The 27,267-nt window shown below is 38.3% G+C and overlaps 1 protein-coding gene and 1 long non-coding RNA gene across 13 annotated transcripts in view; one reads left to right on the forward strand and one right to left on the reverse strand.

Moving 5' to 3' along the window:
• TPK1 (thiamin pyrophosphokinase 1) overlaps positions 1-27,267 on the reverse strand; it is a 351,344-nt gene that overhangs the window by 171,885 nt on the left and 152,192 nt on the right. For all 12 annotated transcript variants that reach the window (XM_045052931.1, XM_045052941.1, XM_045052937.1 and 9 more), the window contains one exon: positions 12,480-12,552. In XM_045052931.1, the coding sequence (XP_044908866.1) occupies positions 12,480-12,552 (73 nt within the window). The remainder of the gene's footprint in view (positions 1-12,479; positions 12,553-27,267) is intronic.
• LOC109497676 lies at positions 9,494-11,737 on the forward strand. The gene is made up of 3 exons (XR_002154039.2): positions 9,494-9,810; positions 10,269-10,370; positions 10,998-11,737. It is a non-coding gene; the product is annotated as an uncharacterized LOC109497676 (long non-coding RNA).

Below are 27,267 nucleotides of genomic sequence, written 5' to 3' on the forward strand. Positions count from 1 at the left end.
CCTGAACCAAAATCAAGAGTTGGACGCTCAACTGATTAAGCCACCCAGGCAGAGTTAAGAGGCCTGTACTCTTAACCATGCTTTGTACTCTACCCTGCTTATTTAAACCTTGGGTATTTTGGCAGCTTTAAGCAGAAAAATTGCTTTATAATTTATTCTGAACCTTGATTTTGTTGGCTTTCTCCAGTTTTAAATACCTGGAAATGCTTTAACTCTTAGCAGACATGACTCCCGCCTGACTCCAAGCTACTCCCATAGTAGCCCAAGGCTTAGATATCTCGGAGGCCTCAGACATCTGAGAATGGGCAATGAATGCTTAGCGATCTCTCTCTCCTTTGTTCTGTTTTCCTAACATATAATATCATCATATAATATCATCACTATGCTTATCATTATATTCACAATTCGCTTTTTCTTCAGCTATTAAACTTACCCTTATGATCAATATCTTTGTATATAAGTGTTTATTTCAGTTTATTATCTTAGAATTAGATTACTAGAAAATGAAATCACTGGGAAAAATCTAAGAAAAATTTTCGTGATCTTTGATATACACAATGCCAGAGTGCTTTCGTTTCTAGGAAGGACATAAAAATACATATTCCCACTAGCAGTATAGGAGGGCAAAGAGTTTCTTCTTTTGAAATGTAAAAGTAGAAGGGGCGCCTGGGTGGCTCAGTCGGTTAAGCGTCCAACTTCAGCCCAGATCGTGCTCTCACAGCTCATGGGATCGAGCCCTGCGTCGGGCTCTGTGCTGACAGCTCAGAGCCTGGAGCCTGCTTCGGATCCTGTGTATCCTTCTCTCTGTGTTCCTCCCCTGCTCATGCTCTGTCTCTCTCATTCTCAAAAATACATAAAGATTTTTAAAAATTTTAAATATAATAGTAGGAAAGATAATTCATCACCAATTTCTTACTGTGAATTAATTTAACTGCCGTACTTGCTTCTTAATAGCAAAGATAAGTCATTTTCCTTAAGAGGACATCCATGGGAGAGCAAGAAAAAGAAAGGAAAATCCTGGAGTGTGAAGCAGGAATGAGGCTGGAGGTGGTTCATTAGGTCAAGGAATGAAGGGATGAAGGACAGTATGAAAGAAACGGACATTTCTGGAAGGGGAGATAGGTGTCCATCAACACCGTCTAGGAAAGGAGGCAAGAAGCTACATCAGAGATTATCTTTCAAGTTGGCTCTGAAAACGTGAAATAACTTACTATCCCATCATATTAGACTACTGATGTGGATTTTTCTGTAAATAAGCAATGATAAGAGTTTTACTGACTCTTAAAATTCTGGTTCCCACATATTTTATTATCCCCTATTTACTGCTGAAGTTGCCTCTCTTGTTGTACGCAAACCTGATACACAATTGGAAATATTTTGGGCAGATATATTCAAGAGTATTCTAAAAATTGAGCATGTTAAAGTATTAATAATGAGTTTCCATAATTGGTCATTAAACTGAACTGACCAGAATTCTGTAATAAGAAACTGCCTGTCAGATTAACAGCATGGCAGGCAGAGGGCAAAATGACATATACTCTGGATTATCAAAAATACAGTTCTAAAATTAGCCCAAACTTGTTCTCTAGATAAAGCCACTCAGAATCTAAATGATCTATGTTCCTTGATATAGGTATTAAAATTGTCTTCTACTCTGTAGAAATGTAATCACAAAATAACCATTTCCCACTTTCCTTTTGTACAAAGCATACTCTGATAGATTGCTCCTTCCATTTTATTTACCAACCTTCTAAAAACATTTTTCACTTTTCAACCAAAAACGGGTTTTTTTTATCCTCAAATGACAGCGTATGAGTAATGATTTCTTCAGCAAGAATGTCACATAGTTACACTCTTAAAAACCCTAAGTAACAGGTTGCCTGATATAATTTAGTGTTCTCCTTCTGGTTTTCTAGATCATGCACAAAAGAAAAGAATAAATGCAATTTAACCTTGTCTCAATTCTCCATTCAATCCCAAACATAAAGAGACATTCTAATCTAGTGCAATCTTCACTGCCCTGGGTGTTTGTTATAAAATAACCTTTCCTTTCAACATGGCATTGAATAAAAACTATAGCGTTACAAACAACAAAGTCACTAGTTCCATTAACGGAAGTCAAAAGTTTTTTTAGAACAGCATAGGGTCTTAAATGATGGCTTTCTTCCTAAAGGCAGAGCCAGAGTTCTTTTGGAAGAGAGTGCCCTGAAGTGTTAACATAGCACGCTTCAGACTGTTATCCTAAAAAAGGTTTGCCCGCAAGGTTGGCCCTTGGCTCACATCTGAGAACTTGAATGGTAAATAGTTGCCTATAGTTAAAAGAAAAAAAAATTTTTTTTAAAGCTAGCAGTGGCTCACTGGGCCTAACCTGTTTATTCAATGTGGTTTATGCTGAGCTCCTGCTTGTTTTCTTCCTGGGAATCTGGAATTTTGATACATGCTGTGCAGAGGGTGTAGGTGCCCTATATTGGTGCCCCAGTAAAATTTGGGGCCTTGAGCTTCCCTGGTGACAATACCTCACACGTATGGTCACAATTTGATTAAGCACATCTTGTGTGACTCCACTGGGAAAGAACTCTTGAAGTAGTGACTGGCTGTCTCTAGACCTTGTCCCCATGTCCCCCTTTTCCCTTTGCTTATTCTACTTTGTATCGTTTCACTTTAATAAATCACAGCCATGACTATCACCAAAAAAAAAAAAAAAAAAAAAAGAAAGAAAAACAAGCATTGGTGAGGGTGTGGAGAAAAGGGAACCCTCCTGCACCGTTAGTGGGAATATAAGTTGGTGCAGCCTCTGTGGAAAATAGTATGGAAGCTCCTCAAATAATTAGAACTAGAATTACTATGTACTCCAGTAATTCTACTTCTAGGTATGCACCCAAAGAAAACAAAAACACTAATTTGAAAAGAGATAAACACCCCTATGTTAATTGCTACTTTATTCACAACAGCCAAGGTTATGGAAGCAACATAAGTGTTCACGGATGGAGGCATGGGTAAAGAAACGTGGCATATTTATACAAGAGAATGTTACTCGGCCATAAAAACAAATGGAATCTTGCCATTTGCAACAACACGGATGGACATTGAGGGGATCACGCCAAGCGAAATAAGTGCAAGACAAGTATCACATGATTTCACTTATAGGTGGAATCTATAAAACAAATGAACAAAACCAGAAAAAGAATCATCAATACAGAGAAGAAACTGGTAGTTGCCAGAGGCGACAGGGTAGGGAGATGGGCAGAACAGGTGAAGGGGATTAGAGCCACAAACGTATCCAGTATTGAAATAAATAAATCATGGGGCTGAAAGCTACAGCACAGGGAAGATAGTCAATAATACTATCATAACTTTGTATGGTGACAGATGGTAACTATACTTATCATGGTGATCTCCACCTGATGCTACAATTGTCCAATCACTATGTTGTACACCGGGAATTAATATAACATTACATGTCAACTATGCTTCAATCAAAAAATCACAGCCATGAGTAGGACTACACGACAAGTCCTGTGAGTCAGTTCTCCTAGTGAATCACCCAACTTGGGGGGTGGTCGTGGAAACCCCCAAAACAAAGTGCTAGAGAGACACTTCCTCAATTAGGATGTTTGGATAAGCTTCTATTTTATCACATTCCTGTACGCACCTAGACCCAGAGATCTGCTCTTGGCCTGGGTGCTGTTACTTCACAACCACTCTGTACATGCTAAAGAAAGAATGAGCCTCACCAGGGCTCTCTGTCAAGTAGCCCCAAAAAGCAAGGACACAGGGGGGCAGGACGGGCAGCCTGAAGGTAGCCTAGTTGGGTACTATTGCTCAATTACATAGAACGAAGTAGAACCAAGAAAGGAAAATTAAATGCCACAGAGAGAACTTCCTCAGCACATGACCTCACTTTGCTTTGAGAAAACTCCCTTTCAACTAGAGCATTACGGCATAGTGGTTAGAAAACTGGATTCTGGGGCCAGAATGTCTGTTAGACCCCACCTCAACCATTTCTTAGCTGCTTATGTTGGGCAAGCATCTCTTTGTGCTTCTGTCATCTGTAAAGTGTGTCCAAGAGTCCCGACCTGATAAAGTTTGCTGCAAAGATAAATGCATTTATAATTGCAAGTACCTATAAAATGTTTGGCGTATTGGAAGCACTTTAAAATCATTGGTGGCATTTACTATTATTTTGAAAGTCAGGTTGATTATTTTGTCCCATCAACTTTTAAAAGTAGAGAAAACGTGAAACAAGATTATAAACGGCCAAATACACTTTAGTCTCGCTGGAAGCCAACGTGCAATAGGTGTTGGTAGGTCAAGGGTAAGTGTTCTGTGGTCAAATTCATTTGAGAAACAGGAAGGCAAACAAAATTAAGATTTTTGGCAGACTTCCTTAAAATGATATTGCCCATGGTGAATTTCCAAAAGGGGCACACAGAATGTCAAATTTCACAAATCCATTTGATCAAGGCAATCTTTTTTGTATTAAGTGCTGTGTGGTGCTAGAGGTTGCTGTCTTCTAAAATTTTTTTTAATGTTTATTAATTATAGAGAAACATAGAGAGACAGAGCAAGAGCATGGGAGGGGCAGAGAAAGGGGGAGACACAGAATCCGAAGCAGGCTCCACGCTACGAGCTGTCAGCACAGAGCGTGACGCAGGGCTCAAACTCACAAACCACGAGATCATGACCTGAGCCGAAGTCGGGCGCCCAACCGACTGAGCCACCCAGGCGCCCCATGTACTCTTCTAAAAGCAGGATAACTGCTTCATATCAACTGTAATGAGAGCCTACCACCAACTCGGGGAACCAGGATTACTCACCCCCGGACATCAGTTTGCAGAAGATCACGTACTAACAGAGATTGAGGAGGAAAATTATGACAAAATTATTTATATCAAGCTCAGCAAGACAAGTACAAAGGAGGGAATCCCAACAGATATTATGGGCAAGGAGCCCAGAAGGGGAAAGGGATGGAGCAGGGGCGTCCCATGAACCACATGAATGAATGGAGGGAGACCGAGTCCAGAGGCCCTGGAGAACACAGTAAGGTAAAGGACAGGCGGGCAGGCAGGGTGAGGTCATTTGTGAGGCACTTAGGAGTTCTTTAAACAGCTATAAATGCCTTAAATATGTTAAACAAATCCAAACAAAACAGGCTTTGAAAAATGTCGACAATTTATAATAACGTCAATTTGAAGGGACTGTGATTGAGGAAAGCATTAAGAATTAAAGTAGAGGGGCGCCTGGGTGGCGCAGTCGGTTAAGCGTCTGACTTCGGCCAGGTCACGATCTCGCGGTCTGTGAGTTCGAGCCCCGCGTCGGGCTCTGGGCTGATGGCTCAGAGCCTGGAGCCTGTTTCCGATTCTGTGTCTCCCTCTCTCTCTGCCCTTCCCCCGTTCATGCTCTGTCTCTCTCTGTCCCAAAAATAAATAAACGTTGAAAAAAAAATTAAAAAAAAAAAAAAAAAAAGAATTAAAGTAGATTGGAGACAGTTTCACTTAATGTCCCCTGCCTGTCTCATCGTTCCCTCGGTGAGATGCTAATAAGGATGAGCTCACTGGTTTTAAGAATATGAAGTGAAGAACCTGTCACTCAGTTGTCAATGGAAACTGCCTATGGTTCCCTTAACAAAGCCTTTCTGCCTCAGCATATGTTCATTAGTCTTCAAGGGGAGCCTAAGAATTTACTGTACTCAGGGTTTTTGTTTTATTTTTTATTTTTAAAATTTTTTTTAACGTTTATTTATTTTTGAGACAGAGAGAGACAGAGCATGAATGGGGGAGGGGCAGAGAGAGAGGGAGACACAGAACCTGAAGCAGGCTCCAGGCTCCAAGCCATCAGCCCAGAGCCCGACGCGGGGCTCAAACTCATGGACCACGAGATCGTGACCTGAGTCGAAGTCGGAGGTTTAACCGACTGAGCCACCCAGGCGCCCCTGTTTTATTTTTTAAAAGAAATATACCAGTCAATGGAGTTGAGCTTTATATATTTATACAGTTTCCTCTGTCTGGCATAATAGTCAAACTTGCTAACAGCTTACAATTTCTAACAGTCCCGTTTGCCATCTCTAAATTGATTTCACCACATCTAAAAGTTGTTGGCACGTGGCCGGGCAGAAGTGGGAAAGAGATACAGCTCCAAGGAGAAAATAGTGAAATTTATGAAATTACATAGATCAATAAAGATGTGGTTGTTTTATTTTGTTTTCTTAATGTTTATTTATTTTGAGAGAAAGAGAGAGAGAAAGAAAGGGTGGGGTGGGGAGAGAGAGCGCACACGCAGGGGAGGGGCAGAGAGAGCAGAGTGAGAATTCCAAGCAGGGTCCACGCTGTGAAGATCCTGACTCAGGGCTCAAACTCACAAACTGTAAGATCATGACATGAGCTGAAATCAAGAGTTGGACACTTAACCAACTCAACCACCCAGGCGCCCCAATAAAGATGTTTGTAACTGGAGATTAAAAACATCTGTGGAGATTCCGTGACATTTCAATAGACCTGACGTTAATCAAACTGAAAAGGATATTTTCAATAATTTTTATTCTGATTGATTAAATCTAGGTTCATAAATTGTACGCTTACAGAAATAAATGGATTGGTATCTTTTGAAAGGCAGTATTACTGAGACTAGTTACTAAAAAAAAAAAAGTTCTAGAAAGTAAAACGAAATACTACGGCCTTATATTAAAATACTTCTTTAGCACTTTTAGAATACTGCCACATGTATAACATTATTTGTTCATTATTACAAGTGTATGAGAAAGTCAGGGCTAACTTAATTTCACATGCCTTAGGAAGACTTCCATATGTGTAAGTGAACAACTCAAAACATAATTTGCATAGCTAGTTCAAGAAAATATAATGACTTTATTATTTGTAAACATCTAAAAACTAAAACCGCACGCTACTAATGGCCAAGACTAAGTGGTAGTGAGCCGACTTCTCTGAGTTCTAAACTTACCTTTACCTGCCATCCCAACTACTTGAGAATCAATGTCCTCATCTTTAAATTGGGATTAATACACTAGCATTTCTTGCTTAACATTGGTAGTCTACTTATGAAAAATCAGACATTCTATTCAAAGGTCAATGAGAAGTCAATTTCTTATTATTCTGACTGGAAAAAGTTATATTCAAACCCAAATTCCTGGTCCCCCCAAATATAACAGAAACATTTGAGGTAACAGCCATTAAGATGAGATGTAAAATGATAAGCAATTTTCTATTATATGTAACATTTCTTATATATTTATCAAAAGGAGAGCACAGGTTTAAAAAGTTTATACATACTACCCTTGTCTTTCAAGAGTAGACTCCAAAACTTTGGATATGGCCATGCTGGTGTTAGAGGACTGTGGGAAAACATCAAAAACACTGATTTAGGGGCACCTGGGTGGTTCAGTCAGTTAGGCATCTGGCTTTGGCTCAGGTCATGATCTTACAGCTTGTGGGTTCGAGCCCCATGTCGGTCTCTGTGCTGGTGGCATAGAGCCTGCTTGGGATTCTCTCTCTCCCTCTCACTCTCACTCTCTCTGCCCCCTTCCCTACCTGTGCTGTCTCTATCTCTCTGAAAATAAATCAGTAAACATTAAAAAATTGATTTAATACAAGACATTCTTCAATAATTCATTTATTTGCTGAAAAAATAAACTTTCCTCAGTTCTGAGGAAGATATAATGAAAGCCAAGGAGACCATATGTCTGGGTCTCTATCTCTGCTCCTGAATTTACGGTTCTGGTACATTCAGAATAGTCTAGAATAATAGCCTGGTAGCCTAGAATAATCTTGTTATGTCTGTAATAGCAAATTGGTGTTTTAGCATCAACTCAACCTTCCTGTTAGTCTCATTTCATCATATACACCAGGGTTCATTGTATCTTTTCAATCAAGTTCTACTGTGGTTTTACCAGTAGACCCACACGATGTTGTGTATTTCTGATCACTGTTTGATACCATATTGTGTTATTCCGGGACTTGCAAGGATTAACAGAGAAGATAAAACCAGAACTTGAATCTAGAGTCCTATTCCTGACTACAACTAGAGTCATTTTCACCACATGGTCTGAAACATGGTCTTCTGTTTATAGCAACACTTTCTGGAATGCCAAAATACTCATTTGTAGCACAAAGGAAGACATTCATAGACGCAGAGGCTACCCATGCCCTTGCTAATTTTCTATTACCAAATCGATTTGGTTCTTCAATGTTCTATCTTGGCTCAATCCTAGGGCCTATTAGGGGCTTTTATGTAACTTAATAATTGATCAGTTTGTTTGGTCATTCTTGGTCTGGCCCAACTACTGCCACCTCAGAGTTGAGGGTAGGAGTGAGTGACAAGATAGAAATGTGAACACACTGTTACCACTTTGATGGTGACACTGGCATTCATTCCCATGGATACTAAATACCTTGTGCAACCAACTTGCCCAACAGGCCAAAGATACAGTGTGTTGAAAACCAGTAGTATTAGCTGAGTCCCAGGTTTTTATAGAAAACATGGATATTGACCCAAGAGCTGCCTCTGACTAGCTCTACCATTTTCTTTTGAGTCATTTAAACTTTATGGGCCTGTTTTTTCATCAGGAAACTGAGCTACATAACATTGCTTAATTTTTTATTGTATTTAAATTTTTTTAATGTTTATTTATTTTTGAGAGAGAGCGAGCGTGTGAGTAGAAGAGGGGCAGAGACAGAAACAGAGACAGAGACAGAGACAGGGAGACAGAATTTGAAGCAGGCTCCAGGCTCTGAGCTGTCAGCACAGAACTTGATGCGGGGCTCGAACACACGAACCGCGAGATCATGACCTGAGCCGAAGTCAGATGCTTAAGCGACTGAGCCTAATAATTTAGGCGCCCCTAATTATTGTGCAATTTTATCATTATGTTTACCATATATTTACTTCTATCCTACACACCTACGTATCTGCAAAAACCTGGTTATTCTTTGGCTTTTTAAGGCATTTAAAATACAGCAACCAGTTCTTTAATCTCCTGATACGAAGGAAGCATCCTTAAAAATCCCCCTTCCTATATCTAGTGAAGACACCATAGACTACACGTCAATCAAAGCGTCTAGGGAGTTACTGGAGATAACAGCTTCTTCAAAAGTTCTCAAGAAACTGAAATAAATGTGGGCATGACTGACTGGATAATTAAGAAGGTTGAAATAGGTGATTCTAGCCTTCAGTCAAGGCACACTGACTGAGTCAGAAAGTAATAAATAAACATAAAAATATCAAGGGGAAAATCTGTAAGAGACATTCCTCATTCTGAGCTAATATTCATGAACCATGCAAGGAAGAACTGAGCCAACACAGAGAAACACAAAGATTTTATAGCTCTATCTGAAAAGGAAAGTTGTATGGAATAAATTAAGATAGGCCTACCCTATGCATTCCTATGGGCCATATGGAATTAAGTGATGGACCAGAGCTTGCCCCCAACTTGTCTAAATCCCAAAGGAATAAATAAGGGCTATGAACATAAAGACTAGTGTTTTGGTTGTTGAATGTAACTTTGCTTGAAGCAGGTTATGCATGTAAAGAATCAAACAGCGATTTCTAAAAGGCTAAGTCTTCTTCTTCCTTCTTATATATTAAGACCAAGAATGTATTATGACATCACGAAAACAACTTTGCCTCCGCCTAACACTCAGGCTTTGCCAGAACAAAGTCAGTAAGATGGTGCGGTAATCAGCCTCCAAGATGGCTACCAAGGATTCCTGCCATCTGGTGTTGACAACCTTGTGGAATCTGATCCCACATTGTACCAGAGGTGGTCTGTGTGACTAACGGCACCTGGCAGAAGAGATGGTAAGATGGTGAATCACTGCTGAAGTCTGGTCATAAAAAAGATAGCTACTTCTGTCCTGGGCTGGCTGTCTTGTATGTCCTTCCCTTCTCCTTGCCATGGTGCGAGCAGCCCAGCGGCAAAGAACTGACGCCTCCAATCCAGAACCAGTGACAAATAATAGCCCATGAGACCAGCCCACAACCACATGAGTAATCTTAAAGGAGAATTCTGTAGCCCCAGTGGAGCCTTGAGATGACTGAAAAACCCAGCTCATGAGAAACCTTGAGCCAGAAGCACCAAGTTAACTGACTTCCACATTATATTCCTCACCTGGAGGAAGTATGGGAGATAAAAACAGTTTGCTGTTCTTAACTGCTAAATGTTAGGATAATTTATTCCACAACAGACAACTGATAAAGACTGCAAGATGTGGGATATATTATTTAAAAGCTGACAAATCAAATACTTTATATTTTAGGTTCTCGGAAATAAAGCAGGCAGACCAATTTCAAGTTTTATATAATCACGTAACGCTGGGTTTTTCGATACGTCAAAGACATATCTACTGGGGGAAAATTGTGTGAGTAAATGTTGGCTACAAAACGCACTTTAAAATTTTAACAAACCTTTAGCGTTCTAAATTTCTTTTTTTACTTTCTTTACTAGAGCCCCAGTTTCAGCTGCACTGAAAACCCAGATCAGGTGGGGTGGGAGGAGTGTATTTGAAAGCAGAGATAACCTTCTTTTGTTTGTAAAAGAGCAGCTTCAATACTGCTTAAATTGGAGATAATGGCTTATATGAATCGCGAGACGCTGCATTAACTTGTTGTCATTAGCATCATTATTAACGCTGTAGCTAAACACTCACCATGTGTTGTACAGGGCACATTAGCTACATAAAAGACATCACTGGTACCCTCTGGGAACAGATCAGAAGTGAGTTCCCATATATACTTGAAAAAACTGGATTGTACTAAACCAGTTTGTTAACTACGCAATGAAGGAATTAGAAAATGAGCTATGCTTACTTTAAAAATGATGTCTTAACACATATAAATTAGCTTCGAAGTTAAAAAAATGAAGTAGAAAATATAAGAGAAATTCATCAAATAGTAATAAGTCAAAACTTTCCTTTATGCTTGACTGCAGTAAGAAATTAAGAGGCTGGCTTCCTCTTATTTCCTGTTACTTCCCCCATCCTGGATAGGAATCATCAGATGGACATTTCCAGTTGTTGCAAGCCAGCAGCATTTCAGAGAGGAGGAGGAAAGTCACATCTGGCCAGATCTTCAACGTGTTTCTAAGTCTGTTTGTCCCTGCCTCTCCTGCTGTTTCTTCTGCGTCCAAAAATATGATTAACGTCTATGAATTTATAACACTCTGCATTGTAAGCAAGGCTGAGGGCTGTCCATCCCAACGAGGGTGAGGTATGGAGTTAATGAGAAGTGAGACTGGGGAACGAACAGAAAGATGCCAATGTTAAAGTAATTGAGCATGAATATCAAACGCTGACTTGGGAACAGTCTTCGTTTGCTGATAGAGAGTCTGATCAGCTGGTGGGCAGAGGGAACAAGCACAGACCCGCATTCGCAGCCGGCCCCAGAAATTCCCTATCACCACGGCGAATGCATTATAACCTGGCGACCTTTGTGTCCCCATCTGCAATCAAGTGTTTTCTTTTTCCCCTTCTTTCCTTCCCTCCCTCCCTCTTTATTTCTTTCCTTCCTATGAAAGGTTTCCTTCCTTCTTTCTGAATTGATCTCATCCGTCCCCAAACCTCATAAAGAATTTAAATTTTTGTGTTGGTAACTGCTGTTTTTTTACAAACACGTATGACTTGCTAATGCAAGTTCAGAATAACACAGATGGCGGTGTGCGGCAAGAATTGCTGAGGCTATAATTTTTCTTTTAAAAACTCTGCGTTGTCCTCTAAAACCAGCGAAAGTTCAAATGATCAATTACCGCAATACACTCCTACGTTCTTCTTTCAATTAGATCATTTATAAGGGACAAGGATCTCTGGAATATTTGCACAATAGGAATGATAACATAAACACATTAATAAGCTGTATGTCATTATTAATTTCAAGCTGTAATGAATAGTTTCAAGAAAACTAAATATTACAGAAAAAAAACTATGGTTCTCAAATTCTGGGACGTGTAATTATGCATTTTTATGAAAATTCAGTTTGCAAGGATGTTTTTATTAGTTTACAATGCAAAAAAAATGGATAAAACTTAAATATATATAAATTGGGAATTGGTTAAATTAAATACAGTGGACTCCAAACTTAAATATAAATAAATTGGGAATTGGTTAAATTAAATACAGTGGACTCATTAAAGGAAATTAAAAATGATTTGTGAAAAATATTATTAACTAATGAGGTTGTAGGCAAGAGTATTAAATGAGCCTATTATTAAATGAGCCTACATAAACGATAAACTCATTTAAAATATATATGCTTAAAGGACTAAGCATTCACGATCATCTGATGGTGACAGAATTTCTAAGACTGGGTTTCCACTTGTCATTTCTAAATTTCTATTTAAATGTGCATTACAATTGCTATATATTTTTTTTTAATAACCAGTTTGTAAACCTCTATGCATACGTCAAGGACATCAGAAAGAACACAGGAAAAGCAATCATAAAAGATCTTAAATACAAAAAGAGTTTATAGTTTACCTTAACAGCATAATATTCTTTAACTTCAGGCCTAATAGAATCAAAGTCTCCACTGATGAATTCAGGCAAAAAGCTGAAAGAAAGAGTTCCAAGTAAGTCAACTAATTAAGACTACTTTTGGTTATCCTTGAAAAACTACGCCAATAGGATGTCTTACGCTCTTGGTTTCTATATGGTATGTTTAAGAGTAACTCTACATAATTCATCAACTTAGTCACACTATCAGTCAATATTTATCCTGCTTTAAAAAATAGAGATTAAAGAAGATTATTGGTTTGAAAAAGTCCCAGTTCAAAAACCCTAACATCACGACCCCATCTTTATATATTACTTTCTACATATATACAAACTTTTACATCATTGTGCCCTCACACAAGTCCACAACTTCAACAAATTTAAACAGACGAGGAAGAGGATTAGGCATTCCCTTTAGAGCTGGAATCAGTTCAGACACATTTTCCAAATATCCTATTGACACATTTCTAGGAACAGGAGGCTTCCAGACAAGTTTGAAATACTACACAAGTCAGTTACCAGACGGAGGGAGAGAATTCCCCAAAGTAAAAGTTTTTAATTACATCCTGAGTATCTTATTTCTCTTCTCTACCATTTACATTTTTTTCAGAATTCATCCAGAAAGCCTACCTCACTCTACATACATTGCCATCGTTTGCTTTACATAAAACGTTCACGTGACCTGGTAGAATTTCTTCCCGGTGTGGAAAAATTAAGCTTCCTTGGATTTATCAGTGCTCTAACAAAAAGCCCTAGCCTCCTGAGTCTCTAAAATATATATAATGTAAAGAAGGGAATGTTTACTTTCATCCTACAGATGAAAGAAGATATTCTTCTTTTCACACACCATGAGAATTAGATCTGCCGACATTTATCTAACTGTTCTGATTCAAAAGAATCATAAAACTTCCGTGTGTCTTTTCAAGAGGGCCAAGTCGCTATATCATGGACTAGATAGATCTCTGGCTAAATGGAGACTAAAGTTTCATTTCGCTAAGTATTACATGTCAAAAGAGTTGAAGCCCCAGGACTTGAAGACATCTTTAAGTCATAAAAGCCAAGACAGAGGCTCCTAGAGAGATTTTACTGACATACCAGTGGGGTGGGGCTTAGGATTCAGGGTCATCAAATTTCCACAGAGACTCCTGCAAGAGGGGGAAGTAACCTGCCACAACCCACTTAATAAATTGAGGGGGAAAATCCTATTTCCTCCTCTTTCACCCGTGGTGTGCAGCTACAAGCACAGGACAATGGACCTGGCCATCACTGCAGGGCCAAGGTGTAAGAATTAGAGCTTTGGGGACAGAGATAAAACGAAACTAGACGCAGAACACCTTGTGTATGCCCTCAGGATGAAATGAATAAAGCTGAGAGGCGCCTGGGGGGCTCAGTCGGTTAAGCATCCGACTTCACCTCAGGTCATGATCTCACGGTTTGTGGGTTTGAGCCCCCTGTTGGGCTCTGTGCTGACAGCTCAGGGATTCTGTGTCTGTCTCCTGCTCGTGTGCAAACAAATACACATTAAAAAATAAATACACATTAAAAAATTAAAAATTAATAAAGATGAACATGAAAAACCCAATACTAACCTTGTTCTTTCATACAATTTTTTTTCAAGGTTTTAACGTAATTGGAAATATGACTTCTTAGGTCTAACCTCATCTTACTAATCTGTGTTAAGTCTTCTCGGAGTTCTATGTCTTCCTAGAACAAACAGTAAGAATGTTCTACCACACTGGTCTGTACTGCGTAAAGTGCTGGGTTTTGTTTCCTTTTTGTTCTTGTTAACCAACGATGGTTAACTATTAAAATTTGGGGTATTTAATAAAACTATTACATTAAATGATTCCAGACATATTCACTGAACATCAAGCATACAGAAAAGACAATAGTTTATTTCAGAATAAGGCAGAATTGGAAAGTACCTAAGTTTTCAGTCACTTGCCTGGTTTCAACATTTTCCTGTAAACTGGTCTCCTCAAAACGTGTATGCCACCACATCCATTACTTTCAACTTCATTTTAGACATATTTAGGTAAATACATTGCACCCTACCCATATGAAGACTAAAAATAGCCCATTTCCTCTTTCTTCATTGTTTTTCCTGTTGCAAAAACTCACTGATTTTTTAAACTTTCTTTAAAATGCCTCCATCAGCCAACATTCAATAACTCATACAACAAAGCTCATACAGGTCACAGATTGTTTTAAGTGCTTGCTAAGTTCTGAATGTTTGTGTACCTCTGAAATGTATATGTTGAAGTCTTAACCCTTAATGCGATGATGCTACAGGGTAGTGAGGCCTTAAGGAGGTGATTTGCTCAGAACGGTGATGCCCATGTGAATGGGATTAGTGCCCTTGTACAAGAAACCCCAGCTCTCTTGTCCCTTCCACCATATGAGGACACAGTAAGAAGACAGCCATCTATGAACGAGGGAGTAGAACTCATCATATGCTAAACCTTGACCTTGACTTCCCAGCCTCCAAAACTGTAAGAAGTGTTTACAAGCCACAAAACTGACTTATATGGCTCTACAAATTTTAGTCCCTCAGATATCTAGAATCAATTTGCCAGTTTCCAAATATCATATTGATTTTGACAATAATAAAAATGAAAAATAAAAACTGATACACACAGGCAGCTGAATCTCTCTCCCCTTAGGATATAGAATTTTAAAGACAATTAGATCTCTTTTTATTGTACACTGTGAATCATGAAGGAAAGCAATCATACAGATTTACTTGTATTTTCATATAAAATATTAACAGGAAAACAAACTTACATTGATAAAGGATGACAAACTTTGATTAACTTTTAATATAATTTTCTCTACAACAACATGCACGCTTTAAAAATGAACAAAGATTCTTATTTCTAAGAAGGCTCATGCCCAAAATACACCTGGTATACATGCTGAGATGACTGCAGTAATTGTAAACTTTCCTCAGAATACCGTAGTTTTTGAAACTTCCTGAAATGTGCTTTTGGACACAAGCAATTAAAAGCCCACCTCACATTTCTGAGGCACTGGTTGCCATGGTGCTTTGGCATTCTGAAGAAACACTGGGGATGACACTTCACAGATGTCGAAGCATGATGTCATGATATAAAAGACAGTTTACACGGGAAGATTATTTTCACAACTCTCTGGGGACTGACTGCTCAAGCAACTGACTAAAGGTAGATGGAATTCTCTCTCCACTGACCACACCTCTGTTCACTGTTGTCATCGATCAGACCGGTACGCCTCATCCTGGGATCCTCCCTCCACTGGCACTGGCCGGCTGGTACTAAAAGGTGTTCCGAGCGCTCCATAAATGGTGCAGCCTCCTTTGATTTTTACGTTTAACTCTTATCGTACTTGGCCACTCACGAATAACAAAATACAGAGTTCAAAAGGAGCCGAGATTAATTAATGAGCTAAAGATCCATCACATGTAATAATCAACAGGGAGGCTGATATATTTAGAAAACATTCCTAAACATGAGGCGTGAGCGCCAAGTACAGAGATGTTGATAAGAATATAAGATAGAGGAGAAGGCAGAGGGGCATGGAGAGGGGTAAAAAGAACAGGGTGGGGCAGAATGGGGAAAGGTGGTAGGAAAAGGGGGAGACAGGGAGGCAGGAGAAGACAAGAGTGAAAAAGAAGCAGGAGAAAAGAAACACTTATTACCAACTTCCTATTATGCCTGGCCCACTATTTCCTAGCTTGTCCCAATGACTGAGCTTGTCTGAGCTTCATTTCCTCACATGTAAAATGAAGCTACTCTAGAGCAGTTGTGGAGATGATGAGTTAATCGATGTAAAGCACTTAGAAAACCCTGGTACACAGCAAGCACAGTTTAAAGCTTCCAGCTAAAATAAATGTTACTAGAGAAGCTAAGTAAGGAGCCTGTTATAAGGTTAATGAGAGCTAGAGCCAAAATTCAAACCCAGGCAGCCCCGTCTTTGATCTTAGACAACTACGTCCACAGTCTTCCACACGTGCATGCACATTTAAGGAAACGGAAAAAGACTTCATCGTGGAGAAAGTTCTGTACACAACCACATCACTCCCCTAGGGTTTGATTCATCAGTGTTAATGTGGTCAACCCGTGGTCAACCTGTGTATGTTACAAATGGATCACCAAAGCAGGGGGGGGAACACTTAGCACTGGTTGCTAAAAAAAAGGATGAGATTTTGATTAAAGGAATATGTTAGAAGACTGTTTGAGAACATTGTTGAAAAAGAGTATGGCTGTAGATACAAGGGAAAAAATGGTACTCCATCTAAAGAAAGGAGGGGACGTAGAGGCATGATGTTATGATGAATGATGTCATCATTCAAAGATCTGAGCTAACATTCTCTGCAAAACCGCATAACTTAAATAAGGGGAGGGGGGCAAAAAAGGGGGGGTCCAAAGTATAATAAGGAAAAATGACTGTGTATCTAGAAGCAATTAGTTCAACTGTCTTCATAAATAAGTCTCTAAATGTAATAAAGATGTCAAGAAATAATTAAATAGTTGTATAATTTTGGACAAAAGATATTCTGAGGAAATAGAAAACATACAATGACAAATCCTATTAAACTGTATAAAAATGTACCAATGTGCTTATAAAATAGTAATATTTTTATATATGCAAAATATACAATATGTGTGTGTATGTGTGTGTGTGTGTGTATATATATATATATATAAAAAACAAGTTGTAGAAAAATGTCTATATTCTTACCTTGTTTTTACATACAAGTTGCTTATCACTACTATATATAACTTGATAAATTAAAGATAAGGACGTACCCCTAAAGCCATGACCACAACCTACATCATCAACATACCCAACACCTCCAAAAGTTTCCTATTATTTATTAAATTTTTTAAAGAACAGTTAATATAAGATCATTAACATTTTATCATTTTCAGTGTTCTAGTCTTTCACTTCCTTGGTTAAATTTATTCCTAAGCTTTTAGTTTTGTTTCTTTTCTTTTCTTTTTTTTTTTTTTTTTTTTTTGATGATTTTGTAAATGGGATTGTTTTCTTGGTTTCCTTTTCAGATAATTTTTTGTTTGTGTATACAAATGCAGCTGATTTGGGGGCACTGATTTTGTAATTTTGCTCTTTTTTTGTTCCAATAGATGTTTTGGTTATTTTTTAGTGTGTGTGTGTGTGTGTGTGTGTGTGTGTGTGTGTGTGTGTGTGTGTGTTTGTGGAGTCATTAGAGTTTTAGAGATAGAAGATCCTGCCATTTGCAAATAGAGCTCATTTTACTTCTTCCTTTATGATTTGGTTGCCTTTTATTTCTTTTTCTTGCATAATTGCTCTGGCTAGGACATCTAGTACTATGCTGAATATTGGTGGTGAGAGGTGAGAATCCTTGCCTTTTTCCGGGTATTAGAGGAAAAGTTTTCAGTTTTTCACCACTGAGTATGATGTTAGCTGTAGGTGTTCCACGTACACACTTTATCATGTTGAGGAAATTTGAGAGTTTTTAATCACAAAAGGATATTAAATTTTGTTAAATGCTTTTCCTATATCTATTGAGATGATAATGTGATTTGTCCTTTATTCTGTTACTGTGGTGTAACCTGTTGATATGTCAAACCATCCTTGCATAGCAAGGCTAAATCCCACTTGGTCATGGTGTGTGATTCTTTTCATGTGTTCTTCAAATTTGGTTAGCTATTCTGTTAAGGATTTTTTTATACATGTTCAACAGGGATATTGTTCCATAGTTTTCTTTTAGGATCTCTGGCTTTATACTAGGGTAATGCTGACTTGATTTTTAAAAAATGGAAGTATTCCTTCTACTTCTGTATTCTGGGAGAGTTTAAGCAGTATTTGTATTAATTTTTCTTTAAAAAAATAGAAAAATTCATCTGTGATGCCATCCGTTCTGGCCTTTTCCTGTTGGAAGGTTTTTGATTACCAATTCAATCTTCTTATTTGTTACTGATCTGTTCATACTTTCTATTTCTTCTTGACTTAGTCTTGGTATGCCTTATTGTATACTTCTAGGAATTTATCTATTTAGGTTGTCCAATTTGTTGCCACATAATTGTTCATAATAGTCCTTTATGATTTTTTTTCCTGTGGCACTGAATTAAAATGTCTTCTTCATTTATGATTTTATTTGAATCTTGTCTCTTTTTTCCTTGGTTAGACTGTGTAAGGATTTTCAATTTGGTTTTTATCTTTTCAAAGAACCAACTCTTACTTTAACTGAGTTTGTAAATGTTTTTCTCTCTTTCATTTCTTCCTGTTCTAATCTTTATTTCCTTCCATTAACTTTGGGATGAGTTTGTTCTTTTTCTACTTCTCTGAAGTGTAACGTTGAGATTTTTTTTCATATAGAATTTTATTACTATAGACTTCTCTTTTAATACAGATTTTGATGCATCCCTTAAGTTTTAGTATTAACAGTGTGCTTTAAAACAATAAAATTCAAAAGAAATGCAAATACCTGTAGACATGTTCATACATCTTGGTATAAGCATGAAGGAAATCATGGTAGTGAATGAATTAAGCTGTTGACACTGATTGATCTCAGAGGATGGGTTTTTTTTTTTTAAGAGTTTAATAAAATAACTATAGAATAACTACATGAGATAACTGAAATACCTAGAAAAAACAAAAGTAACAATAATGGAAATATAGATAAAAATCTCTGTATCACATAGTTAAAATAAAGATTAAGGACAGAGTGAGGAGAAGGAAATGATAGGGGAAAAATATAACTTTGCAAAAAAAAAAAAAAGTTGAATTAGAGAAAAAGCCAAAAAAAAAAAAAAAAAAAAGGTACACAAAGGAGAAAGATCTGAGGGCTCCTACCCTAGAAGAAAACTTTCGGGAAATATTTTTTGAATCCTTCTTATATGCCAGTCTCTGTATTTCATTCATGCAGTTTATACTTCTTAATTAGTAAAATTTTAGTTGATTTTCATAATAGTCCCATAAGGTTGATTTTCTTTTTATTTTAGAGAAAGAGAAAGCACGTGCAACCAGGGCCGAGGGACCGAGGTGGGGAGAGAGAGAATCTTACGTAGGGTCCATGCTCAGCACAGAGCCTGACATGGGTTCAGTCCCCCCAACCCTGGAATCATGACCTGAGCCAAAATCAAGAGTCAGACACTTATCCAAATGAGCCACCCAGGTGCCCCAAAGTTGATTTTTAACATCCTAATTTTATGGTAGAAAGCCAAGTCTGAGAGATAGGAAGCAACATACATAGATGTCACACAGATTCATAATGTTTCCTCCTCCTCCTCTTGCTACATTCCCTTCACAAGATGCAATCCTAGTTCTCCCAAAATCTTGGTCCTTATTGGAAATATGCCCAACCAGAGCTGCCTGATAATCAAACAGCAGTGTGAGTGCCGTGCAAAGTTACTCCACACCATAAGCTATCAATTCCTAAGCAAGCTCAACTTAAACTTTTAAGGCCTGTGATTTACTTTAATGAATAGAGAAGTGACAAAAAGAGGCACATTTACAAAATCATATGAGACTTGCTGAAAGTATATTTCATTCTAGGTAGCGAACAAACAAAAGAAGATTTAATTCTGTAACTGACTGCTCTAATTCCGTATCAGCAATGCAAATTATGTGGCTAAAAAATTAAAATATACGGACTGCTATCACTGTCTGTGCTACGGGAATTAACCTGTAACCACTGTAACCAGTTAGAAAACCAGACAAAATATGTGAAACAGTGGTATCTGGACAGTAGAAAATAGGCAGCTCAGGACAGTACTTGCTGGAAAAAGGGGAACAGGGGAGATGAGCTGTATTATTGCCTCACCTTTCTTTCTGGAGCCAGTTTCTAGCCCACCGCACAGTGAGGGAAAAGTCAGAGATCAGTAGTCTCCCCAAATGAGGGGACCAATTTTAATGGAAGATGAAAAGCTAGGATGATCACCAGAAACCAGTGGTCTCGACAATTCCCAGAAATAAAACACAGTTGGGTAGAATCCATGCTCTGGTCATCAAGAGTACAGAGACACAGGTCATAAACAGGTCATTAAGTAGAGTCTCACTTTAAAAGTAAGACTAAATTGGGGCGCCTGGGTGGCTCAGTCGGTTAAGTGTCCGACTTTGGCTCAGGCCATGATCTCACAGTTCGTGGGTTCAAGCCCTGCATCAGGCTCTGTGCTAGTAGCTCAGAGCCTGGAGCCTGCTTTGCATTCTGTGTCTCCCTCTCTCTCTGCCCCTTCTTTATGTATTCTCTCTCTTAAAAATGAATAAAATAAATAAAAGTAAGACTAAATTATTCCCATAATAAAAGTTGCTCTGGACCTACCTCAAGAAAGTTTAAAATAAAGCTTCCAAAGTATCAGAGCCTGGAGCCTGCTTTGGATTCTGTGTCTCCCTCTCTCTCTGCCACTCCCCCACTCATGCTCCGTCTCTCTGTCTCTCAAAAATAAATAAATTAAAAATTTATTTAAATTTATTTAAATTTAAAAAAATTTTTTAATAAAAAAATAAAATAAACTGGTATAATGTAAAAGTATATGCCTAAAAATCCATAGTTTATGACATGTGCACACACAGCAAGAGAAACATGCTTACAAAAATATGAAACTGAAAAAGGTATGTAAAAATGTGAACAGTGAGAATCACGGTGTTTCAGATTCTTTTTATTTTTTCTTTGCATCTTCCTGCATTCCCCAAGTTCATTATAATGAACTTGTATATTACTTCTATAAGCAGGAAGGTAGGTGAGGGTAGGGGATGATATACCGTTAAGAAAAAAGAATAAAGTTCCATCAATAATCAAAAAAGGTAAATACTAAATAGTACAGATTTGGTTCATTTAAATGAATTTCTTTTTCTACTGCTATCATTTATAATTATGATTTCATCGAGATTGCTTGTATACAGTTTTGTTTAAAATTAAACAACAGGGGCGCCTGGGTGGCGCAGTCGGTTAAGCGTCCGACTTCAGCCAGGTCACGATATCGCGGTCCGGGAGTTCGACCCCCGCGTCGGGCTCTGGGCTGATGGCTCAGAGCCTGGAGCCTGTTTCCGATTCTGTGTCTCCCTCTCTCTCTGCCCCTCCCCCGTTCATGCTCTGTCTCTCTCTGTCCCAAAAATAAACAAAAAACGTTGAAAAAAAAATAAAATTAAATTAAACAACAAAAAAAGCACAGTTTGGTTCAGACTTTTGCTATATACGTTTGGCTGAAATTGCTGTTTTTGGTAACCACTGCCACCTGTATCCTCACGACTCCATCCTACTGAAGCGTGAGAATGTATCAGTGTCGTCCACGACCATCAACCCTTTCTCTGCACCGCATCAGAAGTGTTCGTCGGAGAACAGCTACTGCACAGAGGAAACTCACCATGAAAGCCCTATTATTGGTAATAGGAATCATAAGACCACACCACTATGTGAAACTTTTCTTCTCACTGACTGATGTAATGGGAAGATGACAGAAACTGAGGTTGTTTTTCTTGTTCCTAACACAAGGAACTGCTCTCTAGTTACTAATAACCTACTAATGTACAGCCTAGCAGGAACAAACTGAATACACACTAGAGGCCGCTAGTGATAAATAAGTGAATTTTGCATGAAGTAAAAAACATGATGAGAGCAGTACAAAGAAAACTGCATTCTAAGCTTCTAGCTTCAGCTGCCTTTTTAAGTACTATTCTTCAAGTCAGAAAACATTTTTTTCCATCTATAAACCTCTCCTAAATTTTCTTGAAATAAAAGAAATAGAGCTGGGCAAATTTCATCTTAAAACGACAAATCAAGGAAATTTTTTTTTAATTTCTGTATTACCATATTATTAAAGCAAAGCTGTCCTTTAAAGCAATGAATCCTTTTTATAGAGTACAAATTAGGAGAATAAGTTATTCTCTTAATTGTCACAAAGATTCAGATCAAGTAAAGAAAACCTTATGCTCAATGATGTAAATCTGTCTTGGTTATACAGTCATGGAGAGGAAGATAGATAGATAGATAGATAGATAGATAGATAGATAGATACACACACACACGTATATGTATATGTATGTATACATGTATATATATATGTATATTTTTTAATTTTTTTAAATGTTTATCTATTTTTGCAAGAGAAGGGACAGAGCCTGAGCCAGGGAAGGACAGAAAGAGAGGGTGACACAGCAGGCTCCAGCCTCTGAATTATCAGCACAGAGCCCAGCATGGGGCTCAAATTCACAAGCCCTGAGAGCATGACCTGAGCTGAAGTCTAAGACTTAACCAACTGAGCCACCCAGGTGCCCTGGGAAAGGAAGATACTTTTAAAAGCAAAAGAGATCTAAAAAATATCCCAAGTCCCACAGAAAAATCATGAATCGTAAGAGTGGGGTTTTAAGGAGTTTACTTAGAAAAAAAACGCATGATACCATGAGTTCAGGGAAAATAGAATCATCTGATTAAAAGCAAGCTTTTCTAAAACCGAGGTAGTGTACATATACTATATACCCTTTTTAAAAAGTCTGTGAGGAATGTTATTAAATTTCTCAGAACGCACGGGAGGTATTTTTATCACTTCTACGTATGACAGGTAACCATTTAATTCCTTTTCACTGTCATCGAGAGTGTGAGGAATAAAAAAATCACAGATCGAGGGGCATTTTACATCACAGTAAACTTTAAGTTAGAGGAGAACCTAGGGTAGCAGAAGTGTGCAGATTACAAGAGACCCTGAGAAGATCCCAAACCATGATGATAGCACGGCAGCCAGAGAGAAAGCGCTGGGGGCGGGGGGCATTTGTGGAAATGTCGTTTGTGTCTGTGTTTGCATCTGGTTGTCCCTACCCATGTTCACCGAAGCGAACACGGAGTGGATCCCGGTGCTAAGCACAGCCCCCTCCAGTCAGGGGTCTCCGTATGTCAGCCTTCCCATCAAGGGCGCGGGCAGTCTTCCCCCTTCGCCCCCTCAGGGGGGTCAGTCACTCTTATGTCCTTACACAAGAAAAGACAGGCCACTGGGAATTCAGGGGCAGCACCCGGTGCCCAGCTCACACTTGTTCTTAGAACACAAATGCAACTGCGGATCTGGTTTCCAGATTCCGGCAGATTCCCTCGCAAGCCCAGCTTTCCAGTCCTTCCACTTACTCTTAGTTATAATATTTTCGACTGATTTTGTTGTTGTTTACATCGGTCAGAGTTGCTCTGTTCTTTACAACCAGGACCCCTCAATGAGACAAAAAGTTAAATAAGAAGTTCCTGACAACGTTAACAAAAGAGCTTTTAGTATCAGTCTCTGATTCTCCTCTTAAATAAAAGCAACTTTAAGAATTGCTTTACTGGGTCAGGAATATGCTTTCATACTTAATCTGTGAAAGTTGAAGACATTAAATTTTTATGGAAGAGCGTGTCTAATCATTCTTTAATAACTATTAAGCACATAGTGACCTAGTTCCTGGGGATGAGACAGTGAAAAAGCCAGAGACAGTACAATGCTTTCCACTGGGGTTATAGGCGTGTGGGAACATGGAAAGAAGTGGTTCCAACGTGTTGTGATAAGTGTTACGATAAGGGAAATACCGGGTGAGAGAACATCTCAGAAGGACAATGAACTCCACTTGGTAAAGCAAGAAATCTAGCCACCAAATACCCTCACTGAGGTTCATTTAGGATTTGTCATCTACGGCCTGTGGGGAAATGACTATTATTTTCAGGGAAAGCTATCTAAAAAGGAGTAAGACTGCTCAATTAAAAATATTTATTTATCGGGGCACCTGGGTGGCACAGTCCGTGTTGAGCCTGGAGCCTGCTTTGGATTCTGTGTCTCCCCCTCTCTCTGCCCCTCCCCTGCTTGCATTCTCGCTCTCAAAAATAAACGTAAATTTTTTTTAATGAAAACAAAAATATTTATTTATCATCTTTTATTTGTTAAATTGGGTCCTACGTGCCAGAGTTATTTCCCAAGATAAATAAAACAACAACAAAGAATTGTGTGAAATTAAATAGAAACACCCACAGATAATTTTGACATAATATGCAATGATACGTAATTATTGCCTAGAAAATTTTAATTTATGCCTGAATTAGGTCTGAGGAAACAAAGACTTCTGGGGAAACCCAAGGGAACTGAGTTTTGAAAGGAGTGTATACGACTTGGAAGAAAGCAGAAGAGGGATTTTATGAAAGAATTTTAAAAGAGGGTTTTGTTATAGAATTGGGTTTTATAAGTTGGTCAGACATGGTGTTCTATAAAAAAGTATCTCCGTGTGATGTTAAAACTAATTCCTTGACCTTTCAACGTATACTCCCATGGTTTTGAAAAATAACTGACCAAGTAGGAAATCAGCATTTCGATGGCACCAATATTTTTTTTAACGTTTACTTATTTTTGAGAGTGAGCACGTAGGAGAGGGGCAGAGAGAGAGAGTGCTCCAAGCAGGCTCCGAGCTCTAAGCGCAGAGCCCAAGCGAGGGCTCCAACTCATGAATGGGGAGATCATGCCCTGAGCTGAAGTCAGACACTTAACTGACTGAGCCACCCAGGCGCCCCTAGATGGCACCAATATTTTAAATAACCATTGCTAAAGACTGCTAGTGCTCACACAAGTGCTCCCTTCACGGCTCCTCCTGCCCTGAGGAGCAGGTCCCAGGTGTCAGGCACCCCAACACAGTATCCAGCAGAAATGGACGTAACCAAGCATCCAAAGCTGAAAACAGAGCTCATGGATCGAAATCCTGTGGGACCAACAACTTCTTCCCTACAGTTCAGGCAAAACATGGCGAATCTCATTCAAGAAAAGTACTAAGTGCAATTCCAATTCATACAATTTGGATTGGTAAGTCAACATCTTTAATGTTCATGATTTTTTAAATTATAGTTCCTATGAGCCTGGGCATTTATACACTAGTGTCTCCTTGTTCATCACTTAAGTTCCCTTCCCCCGACTTTCTGAAGTGATAAAGTATCCAGAGATAAGCACATTAGACATAATATATACATACACACAAATATGATATTTACATCATATATATCATACACACATATACATACACACTTACATACAGACAATGATTTTATTCTTGCAGTGATAAAATGTTTTTGGTTGTATTTTAAATAGCTTTTCTGAGACTCTTCGGCATATTCTCCAACTTCTGGCTAGAGACAAAATTGTAGTCTTCAAGGAATACAATGTCAAACACCTCTCAGATCACTAAGCCAGGACTGTAGGTAAAAGTCCAGAGCTTATCCTGGTGTAAGTGCCATTTGGATATATTCCCACAAAATTTATTAACTAGCCCTTGCTCCCACTGAATTCCAGCTGTCACTTTTCTGTCCCCATAGCTGGCGCAGGTACAAATCCAGCATCCACTCAAATTTCATGTCTTATAACAATGTGTCAACGAATAGTACATGTGTCCTGTTGTTGGAGTTATTGTGCTTATTCTTGGTCTCATAATACAAAACCAAAATTTTAATAACGAGAAATAGGAAATATCTAGGCGCACTTGGGGGCGCGCTCCCATATGCACACACACTGAAACGAGTCTGAAAAATCAGACAGCGAAGGACCATTCTACAACTTTTTAATCAACATATTTATACACATACACACATATGTGATTCTCAATTATTATTCCTAACTCAGCAATCTATAATATACTGAAAATAAACCAAAAAACTTGAAAAACATGAGCTCTTACATTGTACTGATGAGTGCTAAGACAATTCAAGTTCCTTTCTTTTTAAAAAGTAAAATTAAAAGAGCCATGTGTTACTCAGAACTTTTGACAGATGATCCAGGTTTCTCTGAAAAATCATCGGAAGGTAATTTATTTCTGAAGGCTCCATCCACAGTGCAGGAAAGGAAAAGGGTTTTGTCAGGAACATACTTTATGAAATAGAATAGCCATAAAGAACAATGCCTCTGATTAAATTTAGTTGTAAACTGACTTCCTGCGGCTGCTTAAAATGATTTCACTCTGAAAATTTATTTTGACTTCATGCATGATCTGACAAACACAGCATCTTTGCATACATATTCTGTCTCCCCACATCCCCCCAAATGACTCAGAGCTATGCATGGATAACTTTGAGATCTCTGATTTATAGCATTTGATAACCAACAGACTAAAATATATTAGGAAACTAATTCAATCAGCAATTCAAGAAAAATATGTCCTCACAGTTTATTGTGTAGGGTTCTTTAATAAAGACTCCTATTACAAATTTTCTTTTAAATGTGCTAATCATTTTTACCTTCCATCATTTTAATTCAAAGGCCCAGTAATGTTGACACCCTTACAGACTTAGTAATTTGATGGCATAAATACTTTTTAATGGAAACTTGTCAAAGCAAATGACTAAACAATTGCTTAAGGCTAGGCTTACAAGAAATCAAGGTAAACCAGTGATCTTTGGTTTTCCTTAAGCAAGTACAAACTTGTTTCCTTTCTATATATGTTCACACATACTGAAGGTATATATATTTTTAACTATGCCATGAAATGCATGAGCATTAGTTAAAATGAAGGCCACTCAGAAAATTAGTCACAGGGAGACTGAAATCAATTGTCCTAAACATTAGACGTTATTGAGATCACAGTATCTGCTCAGATCCTTGACACCAACTTATTCCACAACAATTTATATATTTGTTGTCTCATTCCATAAAAAACTAACAGTACTGAGCAAACTTTTGCAAGATTTTCACTAAGATACGGCAAATATAGGCATTATATGAGTCTCTGCTACTCTTTATATCCCTTCCACGGTGGAAGTGCCAACTTTGAAAATTATGTTTGGTTCTGACTACAAGAACTAACATTCCTCCCAAAGAATCACTTGAAA

This window comes from Felis catus, chromosome A2 (assembly GCF_018350175.1).
Source record: "Felis catus isolate Fca126 chromosome A2, F.catus_Fca126_mat1.0, whole genome shotgun sequence".
Classification (NCBI taxonomy): domain Eukaryota; kingdom Metazoa; phylum Chordata; class Mammalia; order Carnivora; family Felidae; genus Felis; species Felis catus.